We start from the raw sequence: 22,760 nt of genomic DNA on the forward strand, positions 1-22,760 counted from the left end.
GGTTTACCCTTTATGGGTCTGTATTTAAAGTAGGACATGTTCCCTCATTATTTACTGGCTTACTTATTGGCTTTGTTGGTTGCATCCTTTTTGTGATGCCACCTCATAGGTGTTGGATTGCATTGTATCAATGCATTACTATATAGCATTGCCAACTGTATATAACAGATTTTTGATGTGCAATACTAGTGTTTATACTCACCTGTATTCGTTTTATCATTATTAATGTACTGTTAACTTTATATGTGATTGTTCTAGTGTATTATATTGATATTGTGACCCTAACCGGTATTGGATGTGAGATTTTTAGGTCATCTTTTGACCGCTGGTGTTTTTAATATTGAAATAATAAAGTATATCGATTTTGTAATATATTTTTGGTATTTGTGTTATGGTTATTAGGCTGTGATATTGTTGTAGGCATATATGGTTAGTATATAACACAGCATGGATTTTTCTATGGGCATCATTATATAGGTATTCACAGGCTGTTAAATCATAGGATGAGGCCCTGGGAGCTGTACAGTATGGCCCCAACATACCAGGGACCTAGGGGACCAGTAATCCAGCTGAATAAATGAAATAACAGGAGGAGCATTTTCTTTGGTGCATTATTCATTCTCTATGGGCCTTCCAGATACAGCCAAGACTCCTGTTCTTGTGAGAATTGGTGTGGTCAGTAGTTGGATCAGCAAGTTATCCCCTATCCTGCAAAGAAGCCGTAACTTTACAACTTATGCAATTTAAGGTTTGAACACACTAATCCAACATGAAAGTAAAATAGTTATCTGTAAGTTTAGAGAAAAAGTACCCATAGGTATGGTGCCACACTCATTAAGGTCCATTACATTTTTTGCCTACCTGGCAGATCTACAATATCTCCTCGGTGAGTTAATTCTTTTATTTCTAAAACAGCAAAATTCTCAAAGAAGCCCAGCAGTGCCACAGAAGTGTTATAAGCAATCCGCATAGACAGATTAAGTGTTGCACCACAAAATACTGTAAATCCTTCTTACCAAACAGAGAAAAACCAGCCAGCGGGAAGAAATAAATCATATTTTCTGTAAAATGTCTTATGTCAAGAGTTGGTATTACTGTTGATGTGAATTTATTACATAAATATATATAATTTTATGACATGGGTCAGCTCCTATTACTTGTGTTTCTCTGTTTTTATGGTTCCTGTGCTGTGAGTTGCTATGTACAAAGTCATTTCCCAGGGAAACTAATAAAATTGTATCAAATTGTATCATAGAAACATCATCTTCAGCGTAGATGCAATATGTCACTTTAGCTAGCATGGACAGATGGCATGGACTGGCCTATGTGTCATATTTATGGTTATTAACAGGGTAATCCTATCTCATAAAGTGATGGCATATTGCCAGGATATGTAATGAAGAGATACATTACAATCTATTGACTACACAGCCTACCATAGTAGAATAAAAAAAAAACACAAATCTGTTAAGATTTGCATTGAACATAATTATATATGCCAAAAGTCATAATAAAATGCTCAATAAGGAATATTGGGGCACATTCACTAAAAAGAGAAATTTTTAATAAAATTAACTTTTTTTTCTGGGTCAATAAGCATACAGTGATATCAAATTTATAATGTTATTTTTGAAATACTTTTGGGGGAAAAAGAAAACTTTTAGCAACGCCACCTTCCAAGCACCATAACTTTAGAAATTCTTTGTCCATGTGGCTGTGTAATAAGGGCTTATTCTTTGTGATAAGACCTGCAAGTCATATAAAAAATATCAATTTGGCCTCTGGCCTAGCCTAACACATACTTTATGCAGGTAGCCGCCCCTACCCTGTGAGTGCAGCTCTAGGCTGCCAATGGGTGGAAGAGCAAGCTCGCTCTCTCTGTGTCCGCTTAGACACCAGGGGGGACATTTACTTATCCGGTCCGGAGGATTTCCCGAAAGTGCATTGTCCGACGACAATGCACTGTTCCGCGATTCAACAAGATTGTGCGCCCGATTTCCTGAATGTGTCGCTTCCCCGATCAGGTCTGCCAGAGTTCACTATCTTCCTCCCAGCGTATATAAGTGCGTTGTATGCGGCACAATTTTAAAGTAAAATTTTGCGCTTAGTCCGAATCAGTCGAATCGCCCGACGGCCAAACCCCCTTTTTTTGACATGTAAGCCGTTGCTGCTGCGCCAAAATTCGATCGCGTGCGCCAAAATCTCCTTCTAAACGCCTCTGTACCAGCGGCGCAAATCTGACAACGTCAGAATATCCAACTAAAGTGCGGTTCGCGGGACCCTTAGTAAATAAGCCCCCATGTTCCATGTTTGACCACGGTGTCTAAGGAGTTAAACACATAGGATCAGTGCTTTTCCCAGGTGTAAATGCCAGTGCTGGGCAGGAGGCAATGCCTTGCAAACTTCTCCTGTCGTAGTGCTGTAGAAAGCCGACATGTCAGAAGAAGTATCCTTAATGACCAATGCAGAACAAATTCATCAGTATATATTCTGCCACAAACATTTAGAAAGATATTGTCCAAAACTGTGTTATTTCAGCACAAGCATAGATAACACTTTTATGGCTCATTCACACGAAAGTAATGGGGACCGATATGCGACACTATGGCGCCTGGTCACTGTGCAGTGAGCACACGTTGTCTCACCGCACAAAGACCATTTACAGCGAAATATAGGACATGTCCTATATTTCAACAGTGTTACAGTTGCTCGCTTCTATATGAAGAGGAGAGAGGAAAACAGCGCTCATCTCTCCTCCTCTCCAGCGCACGGCTGTATGTTTGCCCGGTCGAACATACTCCTTGTAAATGTACCCTTAGGCTATACCAGTGATGGCTAACCTATGACACGCGTGTCAGTGCTGACACGCGTAGCCATTTTCACTGACACGTGGCTGCCTGAGAGTTAAGTTTCATCCTACATGACCAGGTGCAGTAGCCGGGAGGCTGAGAGATTGCACTGAGCTTCCAGCACTCCCCCCTCCTCCTCCCCAAACCGATCTCTCCCCATGTGTGAGCTGTGCCTAGTGTCTCCAGTCAGCACAGGCATCAGCATGGGGCACAGCAGGAGAGGTGACCCGGGCCTTACACCCAGGAAGCTCCTCTGCAGCTCCTGATAGTTGTGGTGGGGGGAGGATGGCAGCAAGTCAGAGGTCACATCGCTGCTGCCTTGTGTGATGTCCCAGCAGCTGTACCCTCTACACTGACCTTCTCCACAGCAGGGGCAAGGGAGGACAACCACTTTCATCATATAGTAAGTTAGGTCAGTGTACTGTATGATAGAAGACAGTCATCAAGGCTTGTGTGTCAGTTTTGTGACATACAAGCCCTGAAATAATAGCAACGCCTTGCAAATCACCAGACATTGCGATTATTTTGCTCCTCACAACTTCTCCATGCCAAGAGGTTATAAGGGAGATGCAGACAGCGGCACCTGTGCCCTCGCTATAACCTGTGAACTTTCATGACTGAAAGTTTCCACACCTGTCTGATTGTAACCGATCTATTACAATGTGTGATTTGCACATAGTAATAGATGATGCGGAAAATCCCCATATACTGCCAGACTGTAGAATGGCAGTACATGGTAGGATCAATCAGACAACCTACAGTTAAAGTACCCTAGAAGTTAAATAGTATACATATTTGTTATTTAAACTATAAATATCACAAAATTATGTTTTTTTGTCAAGGTGATACACCACCTGAGTTATGCTCGTTTTTTTGGCGAATTTTGACACACCAAGCTCAAAAGGTTGCCCATCACTGGGCTATACCTACTAAAGTATGACGGAAAATGGGTACAACAGTAGAAGTTGTTAACACTCACCAGTATTTTAATTTCACTTTTGACAAATCATAAACTTCTATCACCTAAAAAGGAAAATAAAGATAGGAGATAATATGTGTTATAGTTCTAAAAGCTTCTCTACATCTGAAATGGAACTTCCTAAGACCCTCACCTTTAGCCTTTGATTATAAGCATCAAACAGCAGTTTGATCCCGTCCTGAGTCAGGCTGAGGATGAGGTCATGATTCAGAGGACACTGTGTAAGAAAAACAGGTATGAGAATAATATTTATATCACATACAGTTTCATTCATGTGAGCTATAGATGGAGGAGCATGGTTACCGTTGCTTGTCTGGAGGACAGATGGTGGAGTGAGCAGTAGGTGACACCGCATGTTACAGCGTTAGATCCCTTACACACAACAAATATGGAAGCTGTATACTAGCCGTACAAACAGCAGCTAGCATTCTTCACCAAAATTGTCACCAACTCCACTTCCCTGATTTCCAGTTTACTCTAGCAGTTCTAACATGAGATCCTTTGATCTGCAGCAGAGTAGATTCACTACTGAGCATGTACATAATGTGCAGCCACATTCATAACAACAAAAAGCCTGGAACAGGGGTACACAACCCTTGTCTGACGGACCACATGCTCCTGTCAAGCCTAGAGTTGCATCTCACACCCTGCTGACAATCGATGAGAGTCCAATGAGCGCTTCCATACAGAGCAGAGGGACATGAGGAGAGAAAAGGCTGCAGTGTGGTGTGTGCAGAAGATGAGCCAGGAGAGGACTTGTCTGCTCTTGTGGTCTCCTGTTTTATTATTGTCTACTCTGGGGGTCTCTGTATTATCATTGTGTGTTCTGGGGTCTCCACAATATTATTTGCTCTTGAGTCTCCAGTATTACTATCTGTTCCGATCATTAATACTAAATTGAAATAGAATTTTAAACAGATTTTGCTCAACATTTTGCTTCCATTGCGGCATATCTACAAGGTAACTATTGTTTGCTTTTAGACAGGATCTACCTGCTCGCTATAGAGGTTCTGCACATTCCGTATGGTCCTGCAATGCTTCTGGAGGATTGATACTGCCTGAGCCAGGGGCATTCCTGTAAAAGAGGGACAATATAAGTATCAGAAATAGATGTCAACATAAAAGACGACACATTTCTTCAATTAAAAGAAGGTAAATGATGTAATGGAAGCAGAATGATAGTTTCCTGTAAATATTACATAAAAACTGGGCAATACACTTGTTATACTTCAGATTATTCAAGTAGCTGGCAACATCATAATTATAGTCAGACAATTATTGAGCAGTATTAACTTTCAGGGAACTGTATATATACATACAAAGTAAATTAGAGAATTGCTTATTTTATCTCAGGTTGGAGTTAGGCAAAAGTTTTTATACTTTACAGTTGTCTTCTAAGCAATAAAGAATTGATATTCCTACCTAATGTAAATTCCCATTGCTGGTTGCCCAGGGATCTCTCTGGCACAACCTCCAGATCCAGCATTGGCTCAGGGCAGGGATACTCTTGGAGGTCAGCTGAGATCCAGAATGTTACCACGTCAGAACCTGCAAAGATATAGGAAAACATTATTAGTTCTTAAGACTGCACTCACATAAACTTATCTGCCACCAGGATGCAGAATTGTAAACCAAGCACACTGACATAATGGTGTAGGCCCCTTCTGGCTAGGGTCCATGTTTCTTTAAGCTTCTTATGCTCTTGTTTTTGAAAGTAAAAAGCTTTAACCCCTTAATGCTGAAGCCACTTTTCACCTTCCTGACATGGCCCATTTTTTCAAATCTGCCCTGTGTCACTATAAATGGTTATAACTTTGAAACGCTTTAACATAGCCAAGTGATTTTAAAATTGTTTTCTCGTGACACATTGTACTCCATGTTAGTTGAAAAATTTTGGTGGTATGTTTTGCATTTATTTATGAGAAAATCAGATATTTGGTGAAAATTTGGAAAAATTCTCGATTTTCGAACTTCAAAATGTTCTACTTTTTTCATATATAGTCATAACAGCAAAAAAAACTTAATAACTAACATTAACCGAACGTCTACTTTATGTGGACATGGTTTTTTATGCATACTCTTATTTTTGTAGGATGTTATGGGCCTTTGAACGTTCGGTGCGATTTTTCACATTTTCATAAAAACCGCAAAATCCTGCTGAGGGAACCTGCTCAGGTTTCAAATCACTTTGAGAGGCCTAAATAAAAGAAAACCCCATAAATTACCCCATTACAGAAACTACACCCCTCAATGTATGTAAAACAACTTTTATGAAGTTTGTTAACACTTTCATTGTTTTACAGGGGTTAAAACAAAATCGGATACAATTTTGAAAGTACATTTTTTTTTGGCTAAATGAATGTGTTTTTCAAAAAATTTACAAATTCTCAGTGGATAAAATACCAAAACGCTCCACAAAATGTGATACCCAATCCCTCCCGCGTATAACAATACCCCATATGTGGTGGTGACTGCTGTATGGGCACACGCCAGGGCATGGAGGTGGGAGCTGCGCCATTCAGAGCAGATTATGCATTGTCACTTTTTATTGGCTGTACAATCTTTATTTTTTTGGCAATTTGGACATATAAGGGCTTATTTTTTGCGACATGAGATGCACTTTACAAATACTTCATTTTAGTGGGTCATTAGCTTATTTATGGGATTTTATTAACTCTTGAATGTATGGGTGAAAAGAAAATTGTCAATTTTGGTTTCTTTCTTTTTGTATTTTTTGGGGGTCGTACACCGTACACTAACAATACTATATTATATTTATTCTATAGGTCACTACGATTACAGTGATACCTCATTTGTATAGTTTTTCATTTATTTTTACAATTTTACTGGAAAAAAACTAATATAGAGGAAATCCCATTTGTTTTTGCATCGCCATCTTTTCGGAGACGTAACTTTAATATTTTTTGGTTGACAGAGCTAGTTTAGGGCTTATTTTTTACGTGTTGAGTTGTCCTTTCAATTGATACCATTTTGGCGCTCATAACTTTTTTTGATCACTTTTTAGAACATTTTTGTGAAGAGATTTTATGAAAAATTTACATTTTTGGCGAGTTTTTCGGCTTTTGTTTTTACGGCGTTCACCGAGCGGGTCCAATAATGTTTCTAAGTTATTGTACGGATTGTTACGGACGCGACAATACCAAATATGTGGGGTTTTTTGGCGATCTTGTGTTTTTTTCACTTTATTGCATGTGTATAGGGAATGTGTGTGTTTAGGGGACTTTAACTTTATTTAATTAATTCTTTTTATTAAAAAATGTTTTTATTAAATGTTTTTAACTGTTTTTTTTACTTTTACAGGTAAGCTTGAACAAGTGATCCACTGATCACTTGTTCAAGCTATTCTTCACCTTACACAGTGTAATACAGATGTATTACACTGTGTAATGTAACACACTGAGCATGCTGCGCCTTCTGGCAGGACCCGGCTCCCGGCAGGAGGCTCGCGCAGCCCCGGGCACCGGCAGTCCCGGGGCTGCGATCGGAGCAGCGGACCCCCCCGGTAAACGCCCCGGGGGGGTCCGATTCACTTGGAATTAATTTTAAATGCCTCTAACACGCCGCGGTCAGCGCGACCGCGGCGTGTTAGGGGTTAACACCCGCGATCGGAGAAATCTCCGATCGCGGGTGTTAGAGGCAGGTGTCGGCTATAATATATAGCCGACACCCGCAGCTTCTGGCCCCGGCTCCGTTCAGGAGCCGGGGCCAGAAGCTTGACGTAATAGTACTGCATTTTGCGGGAACACACCTCCCGCCATGCAGTACTATTATGTCAAATGTCGGGAAGGGGTTAAAATTATGCAAATTAAAACCTATGGAGCCTGGAGCCACTGAGGTTCATTTGTATACATTTAAAATCTTTTTTTTTAATCCAGGGCATAATAAGCTAAAAGAAGAACAGGTCCTGCTAGGGGGGCACACACCAGTATGTTAGTGCGCTTGGTTTACAATCCTTCATCCTGGTGGTAAATGTTATTTAAGGTGTATAAGACTGCACCCACACACACTTAAAGAGGCTCGCCCATGAAAGAAAACTCTCAAATTTCAATTCCCTGGTGATGTTTACACAATAAAGATCATTTTTAACCTCCAACTTTACAATTTTATTGCCGTTTTAGCTCCTATCTCTCAGTGATGGTCAGTGTAAGATTGTGGGTGGAGACTCTCTATACTTCATGATCTCTCCAATTTTATATATAGGTTTATATACACTTTCATTTAGTTTCTGAACATTGTACTAGTATCTGACACTTGTAAAGAAAGATGAGAGATTATGAGATCCATGATGTGCCTATAACATTCTCAGCACTTCTACATCTCAGCTACACACACATACTGTTCGCTCTACCAAATACCTCCCTCCCTGGATAAAGATCTTATCTGCACGGAGCTCATAGCTCTCCTCACACTTTGTTCATGCTGGCAGGAACTTAGTGTCTGTGTATGAGCGCTGGTCCTGGAATGCAGGGGGGGGGGGGGGGGCGCTGCGCGGAGCAGAGGGAGTGAGAAGCTCATGAAGCGTCAACGGTGACCGTTGTGCTCGCTGTACCAAGCAGCCTCGGTGTCATAAATACCAAATTCAAGTATACAGAACCACAATAAAATTCTGAATTCATCAAGAGTAACTAAGTTAAACAGTATATCTTTATTTCTATTTGTACACAAAAATGGCAATCAATAATCAATGTTAAAAACATCCCATAAAAACAGAGAGTGGTGGTGGTCAATACAATAATCAATATTTAGCCATATTAGGCATACAAGTAAACCAGGGAGAAATATCACGGCATGACCAGAATTCAGAACCTTAACCAGGCATTCTACACTATCTATTCATACCACAGTAAGAAGATTCCCCGACCACCACCACAGCACCCCGACGCACGTTTCGCCCCCCCGACGCACGTTTCGCCGTCGCTTCCTCAAGGGGGTGTGCCTCGGTGTCATAGCCGTCTATGGCACCGCAAATATACCGAGCGTATACCGTATATACTCGAGTATAAGCCGACCCGAGCATAAGCCGAGACCCCTAATTTTACCACCAAAAACTGGAAAAACCTATTGACTCGAGTATAAGCCGAGGGCGTAGTATACAGCCAGCCTGCCCCCTGTAGTATACAGCCAGCCTGCCCCCCTGTAGTATACAGCCAGCCTGCCCCCCTGTAGTATACAGCCAGCCTGCCCCCCTGTAGTATACAGCCTGCCCCCAAGTAGTATACAGCCTGCCCCCATGGTAGTATACAGCCTGCCCCAATAGTAGTATACAGCCTGCCCCAATAGTAGTATACAGCCTGCCCCCATAGTAGTATACAGCCTGCCCCCATAGTAGTATACAGCCTGCCCCCATAGTAGTATACAGCCTGCCCCCATAGTAGTATACAGCCTGCCCCCATAGTAGTATACAGCCTGCCCCCATAGTAGTATACAGCCTGCCCCCATAGTAGTATACAGCCTGCCCCCATAGTAGTATACAGCCTGCCCCCATAGTAGTATACAGCCTGCCCCCATAGTAGTATACAGCCTGCCCCCATAGTAGTATACAGCCTGCCCCCATAGTAGTATACAGCCTGCCCCCATAGTAGTATACAGCCTGCCCCCAGTATGCCAAGTGAATAAAAAAAACAAACTTAATACTCACCCTCCGACGATACTCACCTTTGATGCTCGGCACGGCTCCCGGTCCTCGGCGGTGGCTCCCAGTCCTGGCGGCGGCTTCCGAACCTCGGTGGCAGCTCCTCTCTTGTTTCTTCACTGGCGGCTCCCGGTCACTTCGCTAGCCGGCAGTCGCGTCCATGCGATCTGCGGGCGGGCGCACACTATGATGCGGCAGTGTCGCCGCCGATGACGTAATCGGCGGCGACAGCGCCGCATCTTAGTGTGCGCCCGACTGCCGGCTAGCGAAGGAAGCAAAGAGCCCGGGAGCCGCCAGTGAAGAAAGAAGAGAGGAGCGGAGCCGCTGCCGAGAATCGGGAGCTGCCGCCGAGGATCCGGACACCGGAGGGTGAGTATTATTTTTTTTTTTTTTATAGTTGACTCGTGTATAAGCCGAGGTGAGGGTTTTCAGCACATTTTTTGTGCTGAAAATCTCGGCTTATACACGAGTATATTACCCCCCCCCCCCCTACGTTGCCCTGACAGTTGTGTAAATGGGGCTTTAGGTGATCTTTATACATTGTTGTTTTCGGTCTTCAGTTGCATCAGATAACAGGATCTAGGGCTAAAATATAAGAAAGCAATCCATTCATCTTTAATAATTTCCATCTCTTTACTGACAAGTTTCAGATGAGATTAAATAATTGCCAGTAATGAAATCTTCTTATATTTTATCACCACCATGTGTTTCTAATGGCGGTTTACTGTCATTGGTGATGGAAAATTGTTACCTCCTGTACTGTAGTCTTCTCTGCACTACAATGAGTTCCAGGATTTATTACAATAGAAAAAGTGGAGAGAACTTAGCACAGTGTTCATTGAGGCAAATCGTATGTACGTTAGATGGGATGATTTCTTATAGACTGAGTCCATAAAGAATATTTCCCACCTCTGAGAGAAAACAATATATGATGAGTAATAAAAAGAAGTCAGCTGTAATGTGACCCGATTACATGACCTGTATTATTGGTGGCCATAAGCTCAACCAGAACAAACTGAACAGGATTTGTTGGCTTAATAAGGACCATGTTATATGAAACATGTACTGCAGGAGTCTAAATATAGCCTTATTCTCAGTACACATCATGTAAGATCACTATGTTTAGCATAAAATGCCTTTAACCCCTTAACGACTTGGCCTTTTTTAGTTTTTTCACTTCCATTTTTCACTCACCACCTTCAAAAATCTATAACTTTTATTTTTCCACATAAAGAGCTCTGTGATGGCTTATTTTCTGCGTAACAAATTGCACTTCATAGTGACGGTATTCAATATTCCATGGCGTGTACTGGGAAGCGGGCAAAAAATTCCAAATGGAGTGAAAATGGTGAAAAAACACATTTGCAACATTTTCTTGTGGGCTTGGATTTTACGGCTTTCACTCTGCCTCCCAAATGACATGTCTACTTTATTCTTTGGGTCGGTTCGATCACGTGGATACCAAATTTGTATAGGTTTTATAATGTTTTCATACATTTAAAAAAATTAAAACCTCCTGTACAAAACATTTTTTTTTTATTTTGCCATCTTCTGGCGCCAATAACTTTTTCATACTTTGGTGTACAGAGCTGTGGGTGGTGTCATATTTTTCAAAATGGCAAAAAATGGCATTTTCGACTTTGGCCGCTATTTTCGGTTACGGGGTTAAACGCAGTGAAAAACCCGTTATTATATTTTGATAGATTGGACATTTTCGGACGCGGCGATACCTAATGTGTTTATGATTTTTACTGTTTATTTATATTTATGTCTAGGGAAAGGGGGGTGATTTAAATTTTTAGGTTTATTATAATTTTTTTTTTTAAACTTTTTTTTATTTTTACTTTTACTATTTTTCAGACTCCCTAGGGTACTCTAACCCTAGGTAGTCTGATTTATCCTATCATATACTGCCGTACTACAGTATGGTAGTATGTGTGGATTTTACTCCCCATTCATTACAATGTGCAATTAGCGCATTGTAATGAATGGGTTAAAACGAAGTAGCCTTGGGTATTTGGAACACCCGAGGCTACCATGGCGACAAATCGCCGCTCCCCGTGACGCCATCTATTTGAAGCCGCCGGCAGCATTGCTAGCACCGATCACGGGTGTTGCCGGTAAGCCTTTGCTGCAATATACAGCAAAGACTCACCGGCTATAGAGAGGGCTCGGCCCGTACTAGTACGGCGCGTGTCGGAAAGGGGTTAAAGGACATCTGTCACCAGGATGAAATATTGTATGGAAATGAGCCTGGGGGGCTCCAGGCTCCATTAACAGCTATGCATGCAGTCCTTCATCCTGGTGGTAGATGGCGTTTAAAGGGGCATTCTGGGAATATGATACAAAAACCCATGATGCTATAAATGAACATAATAACACTAAATGTCATTAGTAAAAAATGGAGCTTAAATTGTTTGATTTTACGATTCACAAATGTTATGGCCTCTCTAAAGTAGGCAGAGTCATCACCAAGATGGCCGCCACTGGAAACTATAAGTCCCATGATCCTTTAGTTCTCAGTTACTCCTCCTCCTTCCCATGTTCTGCTCCCAATAATGATATAACAGACTGTCCTGCTCTGTTACCATAGTAATGATGTGAGTAACTGCCACATTAACGCACCAAGATGGGTCTCACGGCAACACTGGCCATACTGGATACACTGCAACCAACTGATTACAGCCAAAAGAGTGATGATCACATGACCTGTCCAAGCAGGTGCAAGACATGTGATGCGGACATGTGACCGGCGGCCATCTTCTGTCCTGTGTCTGCTCTGTGTAGGGGAAAACAACAGACTGATTAAAGCATTTTACTGCTAAGGGGAGCAACATTTAAATAACAACTAATTACACATTAGCTTAAATTTTAAGTACCCAGCTGTTTATGAATTATGCCGATTCCTGGAATACCCCTTTAAGTCTAACAAACATACAATGTTCCCATACCCTTACCCTCTCAGACAAATGGGTCAGCACTGCCATTTCAGATCTGTAGCTCCATTATAGTTTTAGGATTTCCTGTGGTTTTCCCATCTAGCCCTTCTGATAAGCTAAGTTTAGTTAGTCATAAAAACAGGTGACATCCACAATGCAAGGCCCGGCCACTGGTAACACAACCTGTTATCAGCACATAAGTGTTAGCTGTTATACCTTGTGTACTCTAGAAATCATTAACCTGGTATGTAATTCACGTGTAAAGTGTTGTATTCACTCTGGTAACAAAATTACTGTTCACAAATATCAAACAAACTGACCACTAAAGATATGTCACCACCTGAACTGCTCATGGCGTGTCTGCAATACATGTCTATGGTAAACTGGAGGCAAGGTAGGTAACATTATCACAATGCAACTCATGGAGGAATAGCTGAAAGTCAAATAAACCTGCAACAAATATAGCAAGTTGTGTTTGTAAATGGGTTGTCTTCATCAATATCACTAACCATTAAAAGGATAGTTCATCTTTAGCAGAATTGTAGGAGTCCAACAATTAGTGACCATCCGAGGCTGACATCTACACAATGGAGGAGATTCACTATGCCTTCTGTGCAAGTTTATACATCCATGTAGCCATATTCTCTGATAGAAACAGTAGGCCAACAAGACTGTAGAGGAAGCAGTTCTATGGTGTTCACACTGGGCAGTGTCCTGCTGGGTTTAGGGATTCCCTGCATAATACCAATGTATGATGCAAGGAGACCATAAATCAGGTAAACAGGAGGTAATGAGGTTTGAGGTGGACAAGATCCAGATAATTATCCTGTTTTGTCACAAAACAGTATCGTTTTATGGGAATAACTGAAGTGGATTAATCATTGAGCAAACCTTTAGCTTTTTTCGAGTATCATAGTAACTAGTTTGGCTAGGGAACCTATAATCAGGAAGGTCACGATGATGGGTTCCAATAGCCTTTGGCATGTTGATTAAGAAAGTTTTTTTTTTTTAAAACCCTTTGCTTTGCATCCTAATTATTCCACTGATTTTTAATTGTTTCTTTAACATTATCTGGCTTCCTGTCAGCAGCATGAGGGGAGGGGGCAGCTTTAAACGAGAACTGCTTGTATTGGTGATGTGACATAAATGGGGGGAGGAACGAGGGAAAAGTGGAGATGGTGAGGGAAGGAGAGGCATTTAGGAGAAGACGACTTGTGCCGTTTCAACTGTCCCCTCCCCCAGGACTCACCACACATTACTAGCTGGGAAAAAGGCGAAGTCAGTGGAATTATTCAGATACACCACGTAGGCATTTTTTAAAATCAACATTCCAGTCGCTAATGGAACCTGCCATCATGTCAAAACGACCTTCACGTTGACAGGTTCCCTTTAATCACGTCATTAAGCGTCCTGATAATCACGCTTGATGTTAACCCCATATGAATACGTCACATGTTGGCTGCGGGTGTGTGGAGAGGGCTCACAGGCTGATAGAACCAGTCACTGTCACTGTGGTAATTTTTTATATTTTGCATCCATGGCCTCCTTACTTTTAAAATTATTCTAATGAACCTAAAAGGCTATGGGGGCATTTCCCAGAGCCCCTTTGTGCTGAAGATTCATAAGCTGTTAGACGGTCTCACCCTCCCCTCTGCCTGATGTAATCTCACAGCAGCAGAGGAAGTTCCAGCACACAGAGGAATGGGGTAGAGCTCCTGCACAGTGTAACAGCACAAAAGGGCTCTAAGAACCGCCTCAGTAGCCTTTAGGGCTCATTAGCATAAAAGTTGAATTTTAGAAGGAAGGCTGAAATGAATAATATAAGAAGTCCTTTCCACAGTCACAGTGCCTCTATCCACGAGTAAGTGTCCCTTGTTTATCTTGCTGGATTTTAATTGTAGACTTTAAAGGGAACCTGTCACCAGTAGACCCATTTTTAGCACTCCCCCAGTCCCCACAGAGCATAGTACATACACTGCCAAAGTGTTTTTGTATTAAAAATTGGTTTTACAGAAAAAAAGATATGTTATATTGTACCTTTCATTAGCATCTGCTGTGTGACTAGGCAGTTGCCAAATGGGAGGGGCTGGAAAAGAGCAGTCCCCCCCCCCCACCCTTGGGAAACATGTGACCTTTTCAAATATATGAATAACTCCCCACACTTGAGATTGGCTGTAGAGGAGCAGGGGGCGTCGCTAAGCCAAGTGATGGGTGTTTTCATATATTTAAAAAAAGGTCACATGGAGTAGCTGTTCCCCAAGGGTGGGGGTGGGGAACTGCTCCTTTCCAGCCCCTCCCATTTGGCAACGGCCTAGTCACACAGCACATGCTAATGAAAGGTACAATATAACATATCTTTTTTTCTGTAAAACCAATATTTAATACAAAAACACTTTGGCAGTGTATGTACTATGCTCTGTGGGGACTGGGGGAGTGCTAAAAATGGGTCTCCTGGTGGCAGGTTCCCTTTAAGACGACTGCATTATAAGGTAGCTAAGAGGCAATGTTTTACTTATCCTGTTCTGGAAAACCTTAGCATATTTTCCTGGATCCCCTAGTGGAGCATCAAAGTCTCTATAAGCCTTAAAGTGGTTGACCACTATTTTACACAAGAAAAAGGCCCTTTTCCATGTGTAAAGGACATTGTGCCTTTACTGTCCTAATAATAATTCTTTCATGTTCATCAAGTGATCCAGCATTCCTGCTACTCCCTTTTGAGATGTCTGCAGATGCTCTGTGATTCTTTGTTTACAATTCTGAGCTCTGATTAATAAGAAGAGCCAGTAGTGGTTTATAATATAGGAGGTTTGGGAAGTAGCCCGGGGCCCAAGGCCACCCAAACAACCCAGCAAATTTTATACTGAGAAGGACTTTCACACATGAAATCCATCCTCTGAATACACATGAGCCATTTCAGGACTTCTGAAGGTCCTCCAAAGGTCCTGAAACTGCTGATTGAATGCAGCCAAAAAAGGCGCATTCTCCATTCTCCAAGAAGCTTTACTCTAGTACCATATGTAGGAACTGATTCTAGACTTGTAGGGGCTATAATATTCATACAGCCCAGGACCATTGGCAGTCTTAATCGTCTTAATCTACCCTTCTGAGGAACTGCAGCAGCAGAGTTATGACTCATCCTGCTCCTTCCCCCTTTCTGTCTCAGTCAGTGAGGACAGAAAAGAGACACAGTGGGAGATGCCATGAGGACAGGCTGGAGCAGCGAGAGAGAAGATGTTGTGTATATATGCACAGAGCTGCATGGTGAGAACAGGTAAAGGCTCAAGCTCTCAAAAAAGGCAGACACAGGTACATATACATGTAGAGGCATGCCTAATAGAAGATATTTATTGAAAAGTGGCCATCCCCTTTAATAGGTCTCAGTGTGGAGAGCTGTTACTTTCCAACCTTAAACTTTTTGTACGTCAGATTTATCATCGTGTCTTAAACTGCATGATAAAGTACCCAGTCTGGCATATGATGTGTTAACATTTGCACATCTCCTACATTTCCTACATCAGGATCGGGCGGGAGTACACCTAAGTTTGTGACTTTCTGAAAAGCTACACTTCATAAGTATGTCTAGGATTCACTTGCTAAATGTGGTCTAAGTTGGCTGAAGTGAAAATTGGCACAGGGCTGCTTAAAGGGAACCAGTCACCAGGCATGTAATCCTTGGCTAGTGACTGGTAGCTCTTGGCTCCAAGACCAATAAGATATGCACGCCCCTACTCCGTAGTTGAGCCTGGTTCCGCCTGACGCACTGATCTGCAAACAGGCGGTGATGTCACCAACTGTCTCCAGATCAGTGGGAAGGGCGGAGCCTGGCATCCTGCATTTCCTGGAGATAAGAAAAGCTGTTCCTGATACTGAAAAAAAGTGTTGGCCAAGTAAGTTGGAGTATATACCATCAGTAACGCTGATGGTAGATGTCTTTTAATGCCTTTGTCAGCATTGTGAATTATTCCGGTAGTTTATGATAGTTTGACATTACCTGGCTTCCTGCCAGCAGCCTGTGTGTGCCCGTCTCTCCTCATGGATTCTTCCTCTACCCCACACCATCCCCTGCCCCTACCTGCTCAATGTGCATGACAAGAGTTGGATGAGTGTGGAGGAGAGGAGACTGACACAGGCACGCACAGCCTGCAGTTGCCCCCCTCACCACAAGCAGCCAGATAACACAAAAGAAACCATTATAAACTACTGAAATGATTCAGAATGCCGACAAAGGCATTTTTAAAGTCAGCACAGCATAGGTTATTGGAACCTGTCATCAGCTACAAATTACTTTTCTGGTGTCAGGTTGGCTTTAAGTACCTGTGTAAATGCACCCTTTTTGGAGTCTTACTAATCCGCCCTAACATTCTTATATCCTTTCTGTAACACACCATTTGTTTGCCTTTGTTACTGAGATTATTCTGGATTTGGTTTAATACAGTAGTTTTTCTGGTCCTCCTATAGCAGTGGTGGCGAACCTATGGCACTGGTGTCTGAGGCGGCACTCTGAGCCCTTTCTGTGGGCACCCGGGCAATCACCCCAGAATGACGTTCACCAGACAGGACTCAAAGAATCTTCCTGGAGAATCTTCTTACAATATTAGACAAATTTGCCCTCCTCCTTTCAACTGCGTTGGTGTCCTTAGGAGGCTGAACAATTGAAAATTGTCAAAGAAAAAGGAGAAATAAATTACAGCTTAAATTTCTGTGCTGGCACTTTGCAATAAATAAGTGGCTTTTAGTTGAAGTTTGGGCACTCAGGCTCTAAACACTGTCCTATAGGATACTGTTATTGCTCGTATATATCCTGCATTTATTGTATTTTACTGCATGAGCCTGAACTTTTTATTTACGAAAAGGGAAACTGGATTGTAAACAGTAAAAATGGTGCAAATAAGCAGTTGCGACAATTGTGCAACATTTTTACGCCGGAAAATTGACACGACTGTAATAATAAATTTTCTAAAGTGGAAATTTATCAAGCAACATGCAAAATTTCTGGAGGACAAAACCAGCCTCATGATGTTTATCAGCTTCTGAACTAAAAAATTACTACACCCCTAAGGCCTCATTCACATGGGATCCTAATATTGTGGTAATATACTCCATTGGATGCTGCATACTGTATTGTGTCTTCTAGTAATAATTTACAGTGAAACTTGGGAGGAACTTTTCCAGGAGACGGCTCCCCACAATACAATAACTAATGACGCAGTACTGTGCACCACATTACAATCCAATGAACAGGATATGAAGGCTGTGCTTTATAAACCCTCCTCCAGTTACAATAACAAATGGATAACTTTAAGACAAAAGAGCTCCCATAACATCACAAGGAAGCAAAGAGATTACAATAACACTCTTTCTTTTGACTTAACACATATGTATACACATTTGTTTAATTTTAAAAGCCTTTCTTGGTAAAAAAAAAAAACAGGGCAAGAGAAGAAAAAAACACGAGCAGATCCTGCCAGAGGGGGCACACACCTGCAAGTCATTGTGCTTGGTTTACAATGCTTTATCCTGGTGGCAGAAGTCCTTTAAAGAAATGGCACAACACAGTACATCGTGCTCAATGAGATTCAAGATTGTAGCCACTGAACCTCTTGGTAGTCAGCACCAAACTAATGTTCTGAATTATGGTGGTCACGTGGCCTGATGGCCAGTGATGGACAAATATGGTGGGTGTACAACCCAAGAGCCCCTCTTGATACCGATGATGGTCACAAGACTGAAGTGCCCTGCTGGAAAACAACGGCAGTCATGTGACCTAAAAGCCCTTGCTAACTATACACCTGGCGGTCATGTGAACTTGGAGCTGGACACCAATAGAGGGACTTTTTAGGTGATCAAAGAGAGATTTCCTTGCCAAAAATACACGGTCCTATTATAATACCTAGTCTCTGCCATGCACATTTATGGAGCTAGAACAGTCTATACATGGCCATCACCTGTGTGCTGTCTTTTTTTCACAGGGGTAATATTTGGAAAATAAGAGCACATCACAATTTTTTTACTTAGTTTTTTGCAGATGTTGATCAGACATGAATTGGCATGGATCCTACACGAAACAAAACAGGAATGTTTATAATACTCTGCTTAACAGAAAGCCTAGGAGCCCCTGCTGGACCACAATGGAGGTCCTGTGGTCACATGATCCAGGTTGCACAATTCTTATATTCCTAGGATTGTGCCATACCTTGTGCCCTCTCCAGTACAGGGGCATCGTGCTGAGACTTGTAGTACCACAACAGGTGGTAAACCACAGGTAACCTCCCTTCAGCCCCTGTGTATACGCGGCCATATGTAATGAGCAGCAGCCTCTTGTGTAATACATCTCCGGCACAGCCTCGGCTCCCTGTCACCAGCACCACTGCAGCAGCCTGCTATGTGTCAGCTGTCTGAACAACAATGTGCTCCTGCTACATGCGCTACCGCCTCCGTGCCCACTGTACGTGAGGGACGAGCCCGCCACACGGACGTGTAAGCCCCGCACAATACACGGCTCTCACCTCTGTTTATTTTGCTCTCCCGGTAGCTGCTGCAAAACTTCCGGTTCTGAGTAGCACAGCCGTAAAGTGATCCTTAGCTCCTCCTAGCGGCAGGAGGAGGGAGTGCGGGGGATGGTGGAGCGGAGGCCGGAGCCAGGACATGCATTGGCAGCTAGAGATAACCAGGAAGACAGCGGGGAGGAAATGATTCAAGGCTAAATGTGGCAGGACCGCATCACAACGCAGAATGCAGTGCACTGGTCCAGTAACCCGATTCTAGAGACAGGACAGTCACCAGAAATCCCCAAATGCTGCATCTCGTGGCAGTCATGGCAGATCCTTAGGAGGAATCCTCCAGGATGGCGGCGGTTTTGATTGGACAGTTCAGTCACAGTAGTTTTGAGGACCTGTTCCCCCTGAGTTTATGTTACTTCCCCCAGTGAGGGCAGAGCTGATAGGTCTCATCCAAGGGTTCCCCTTACACAGTGATTGTTTATGACATTCATAATTTCATATATAAAGTATACCTCCCAACAAAAGGGGCGGTGTGCATAGATTTTGTGCATAATATATTATTAACCAAGGTAGCTCCCCACATAGATTACCGGTAATGCCCCCTTCTTATGGCCATCCCATATAATAGCCTCTCTTCATTTTAAACCCCCTTTCTGTGACCCCCACACTCATATATTGCCTTAGCTTTGTCTACTATATTAAAATTGTGGCCTTCTGCCTTCCATCCCACTTATATTGTGGCCTTCTCACCTCCATCCCTCATATTGTAGCCCCCTGTCCTCCACCCCCCTCATATTGTGGCCGCTTGTCCTCCACCCACTGTCATATTGTGGTCCCCTATCCTTCACCCCCCCCCCTAATATTGTGGCCTCCTATCCACATATTGTGGCCTCGTTCCCCCATATCCCTTATATTGTGGCCTTCTGTCCTCCATCCTTCCTCATATTGTGGCCTCCACCTCCCTCATATTGTGACCCCCTATCATCCCTCATATTGAATCCGACCATGGCACTCAGCATTGCCGCCTATGGGCCCTGTCATTTTGGATGGCCAATCGCAGCCCCCCATGACGTCATCGCAGGTTGGCGATTGGTTGCCATGGCAACCTACAGTCTCATAGAGACTTGTAGGCTTGCCATGTATACACTGGGGGACTTTACATAAAGTGTCGGTGTCTGCATTGGCTTTGTTACCGACCTGCTCTCGGTAAGAAGACACACATTTAATATTGTGTAGCTGTGCAGATAAATTTCTGGCGCCGAGACCATTTTCTGTCCCTGGGACCAAAATCTGTCCCGAGAACCAGAAATGTGTCCAACAGTCAGAGAACAGGCAACAGTGCAATAGCCCTGTTTTGTGTCCCTGCTAGACCAAATTTCTTTTGGTCTACTCTACGCCAGTTTACAGCGTCCAAAAATGGCTGTGACACATATTAATTGTGTCTGAGTTTCCACTCCGCCAAAGCCACGCCCCTTTTCAGAGAAGAGTCGGAGCAGGCGGAAAAAGTCATTTTTGCTGTCCCCGACAGCTAATAAATAGTGTGCATAGTGTGATGCGGGGGCATCAGAAAGGGGAGTACAGAGAATTTCAAAGACTCGAGTGTAAGCAGAGTAAGGGTTTTTCAGCACATTTTTGGCCTTATACTCCAGTATATACGGTATATTTGTCAAAAGCCATAATAATGATAGAGAGAATTTTTAAAGCATTTTTATGACTTTTTGCAAAGTCCAAAGTTTATATACACTAACATTACAATGCCTTCAAACTATTTGGGGTAGCCCATATTACGACATTGTGCCTTTGGAAGCTTCTTGGCAAAATCTTAATTAGACACACACATGTGGATGTTTTTGAAGGCACACGTAAAACACACTCCTTTGTGTAACATCAAGGGAAAGTCTAAAGAAATCAGCTAAGTTAACAAAGAAAATTCTGGAATTGGGCGCAATTTCAAGAAACCTGAAGGTACCTGTTCATCTGTACAAACAATTATACGCAAGTACAAACAAGGAATGTCCAGCCATTATACTGCTCAGGAAAGGGGACAGGCTCTATACAGGCGGTCCCCTACTTAAGGACACCCGACTTACAGACAACCCATAGTTACAGACGGACCCCTCTGCCCACTGTGATCTCTGATGAAGCTCTCTGGATGCTTTACTATAGTCCCAGACTGCAATGATCAGCTGTAAGATGTCTGTAGTGAAGCTGTATTGATAATTCTTGGTCCAATTACACCAAAGATTTTGAAACTCCAATTGTCACTGGGGCAAAAGAAAAAAAATTGTCTAGAACTTCCATTATAAAATATGCAGTTTCGACTTACATACAAATTCAACTTAAGAACAAACCACCGGACCCTATCTTGTATGTAACCCGGGGACTGCCTGTATCCCAGAGATGAACTTGCTTTGGTCCAAAAAAAATGCACATCAACCCAAGAACAAAAGCAAAAGAAGTTGTGAAGATGCTGACTGAAGCTGGTAAGAGTGCAAATACTGTATTGATATGGGCTATAAGCAACTATCCCAGGCCTGTCTTTAGGCTGCATCTGCAACGGTCTGTGAGTAACAGACCGATACAGATGCCCTGCAAAATCCCCATATACTGCAATACAGTAGTATTGCTGTATATGGTGGGAGTGATCAGATATCTTAGAGTTCAAGTAACCTAGGGGGTCTACAAGTACAGAAAAAAAGACCTTAAAAGCTCAAATATCCCTTTTTACCTAGAACTGATATAAAAAAAATTAAATAAAAAATGTAAAAGCATAAACATGTTATGTATCACCGCATCCCAAAATGCCCGATCAATATAGAAAAACGAGTTCCCAGTGGTAATTTTTTCTAAATAAAAAGTTATCAAAAGGTTGACAGTCTCCAAAATGGTAGCAATAAAAACATCATCTCCACCTGCAAAAAAAATGACACCTTACATAGCTACTTACACCAAAGTATGAAAAAGTTATTGGCTTCAGAATTGGGCAAAATCAAGATTTTTTTTTTTTTGTGCAAAGTGTTTTCATGATAAAATTTATACAAATTTGGCATGGCTCCGATTGTACAAAATCTAAGAATACATTTTAGGTGTCATTTGGAGCGCACAGTTTAAGCTCACAAGAAAATGACGCAAATGTTTTGGCTGCAGGTTCATCTTGAAAGATGAACCATGCTTATTTGTAGCCCTGGACATACCAGCTCCACCAAACTGGTTGCTGCCTATTCTTACTCCACTCCTTGGGAGATGCAAAAATAGAATCGGTGCGTCTGTGTCAGCTTGCCAAGAGCCTAGACAATGGTAAGAGCTGATTTTTGTCTTGTCTAAATTTATATAAAAAATTTAAAATGGAAAGGTGAATAGGATTATCTGGCACAAGTGGTACCATGATAAGATACAGCAGACATGCAGGGAAAGCTTAGTAAATTATAGCTTAAAGGAAACCTACCACTTCCGATGGTGCTTCTAAGCAGCAAAAGCCGTGCACCAGCTCAGGGTGAGCTCATCTTCGTTATGTTCTTAAACGGTTTCAAAGCATTTAAACACTTTATTAATCTTTATTACCGAAGTAGCTTCACCGCACCGCGGTCGGCGCACCATGCACGCGACCACTTCCTATTCAGTCGCGTGCATGGTGCGCCGAGCGCGGACCACGGTGCTGTGAAGCTACTTCAGATATAAAGATTAATAAAGTGTTTAAATGCTTTAAAACCGTTTAAGAACATAATGGAGATAAGCGCCGGCACCAGGTCACCCTGAGCTGGTGCACGGCTTTTGCTGCTTAGAAGCACCATCGGAAGTGGTAGGTTTCCTTTAAATGGGTCGTTTATTTATTGCTTGGCC

At 42.4% G+C, this 22,760-nt stretch overlaps 1 protein-coding gene across 2 annotated transcripts in view; it reads right to left on the reverse strand.

Annotated features, from left to right (window-relative positions):
* The window catches only part of PHAF1 (phagophore assembly factor 1), a 49,034-nt gene extending 29,772 nt beyond the window's left edge, over positions 1-19,262 (reverse strand). The window contains exons 1-5 of one of the 2 annotated variants that reach the window (XM_072117598.1): positions 18,927-19,262; positions 5,251-5,376; positions 4,821-4,903; positions 3,962-4,045; positions 3,829-3,872 (exon numbers count right to left, since the gene is read on the reverse strand). In XM_072117598.1, coding sequence (XP_071973699.1) covers positions 3,829-3,872; positions 3,962-4,045; positions 4,821-4,903; positions 5,251-5,314 — 275 coding nt within the window. In that variant the 5' untranslated portion in view covers positions 5,315-5,376; positions 18,927-19,262. Of the gene's footprint in view, positions 1-3,828; positions 3,873-3,961; positions 4,046-4,820; positions 4,904-5,250; positions 5,377-18,613; positions 18,902-18,926 lie in introns of those variants that run through there. The other variant, XM_072117599.1, reaches the window with a different exon arrangement.
* Positions 19,263-22,760: the final 3,498 nt, after the last annotated feature.

The sequence above is a fragment of the Engystomops pustulosus genome, chromosome 7 (genome assembly GCF_040894005.1).
Source record: "Engystomops pustulosus chromosome 7, aEngPut4.maternal, whole genome shotgun sequence".
In the NCBI taxonomy this organism is placed as follows: domain Eukaryota; kingdom Metazoa; phylum Chordata; class Amphibia; order Anura; family Leptodactylidae; genus Engystomops; species Engystomops pustulosus.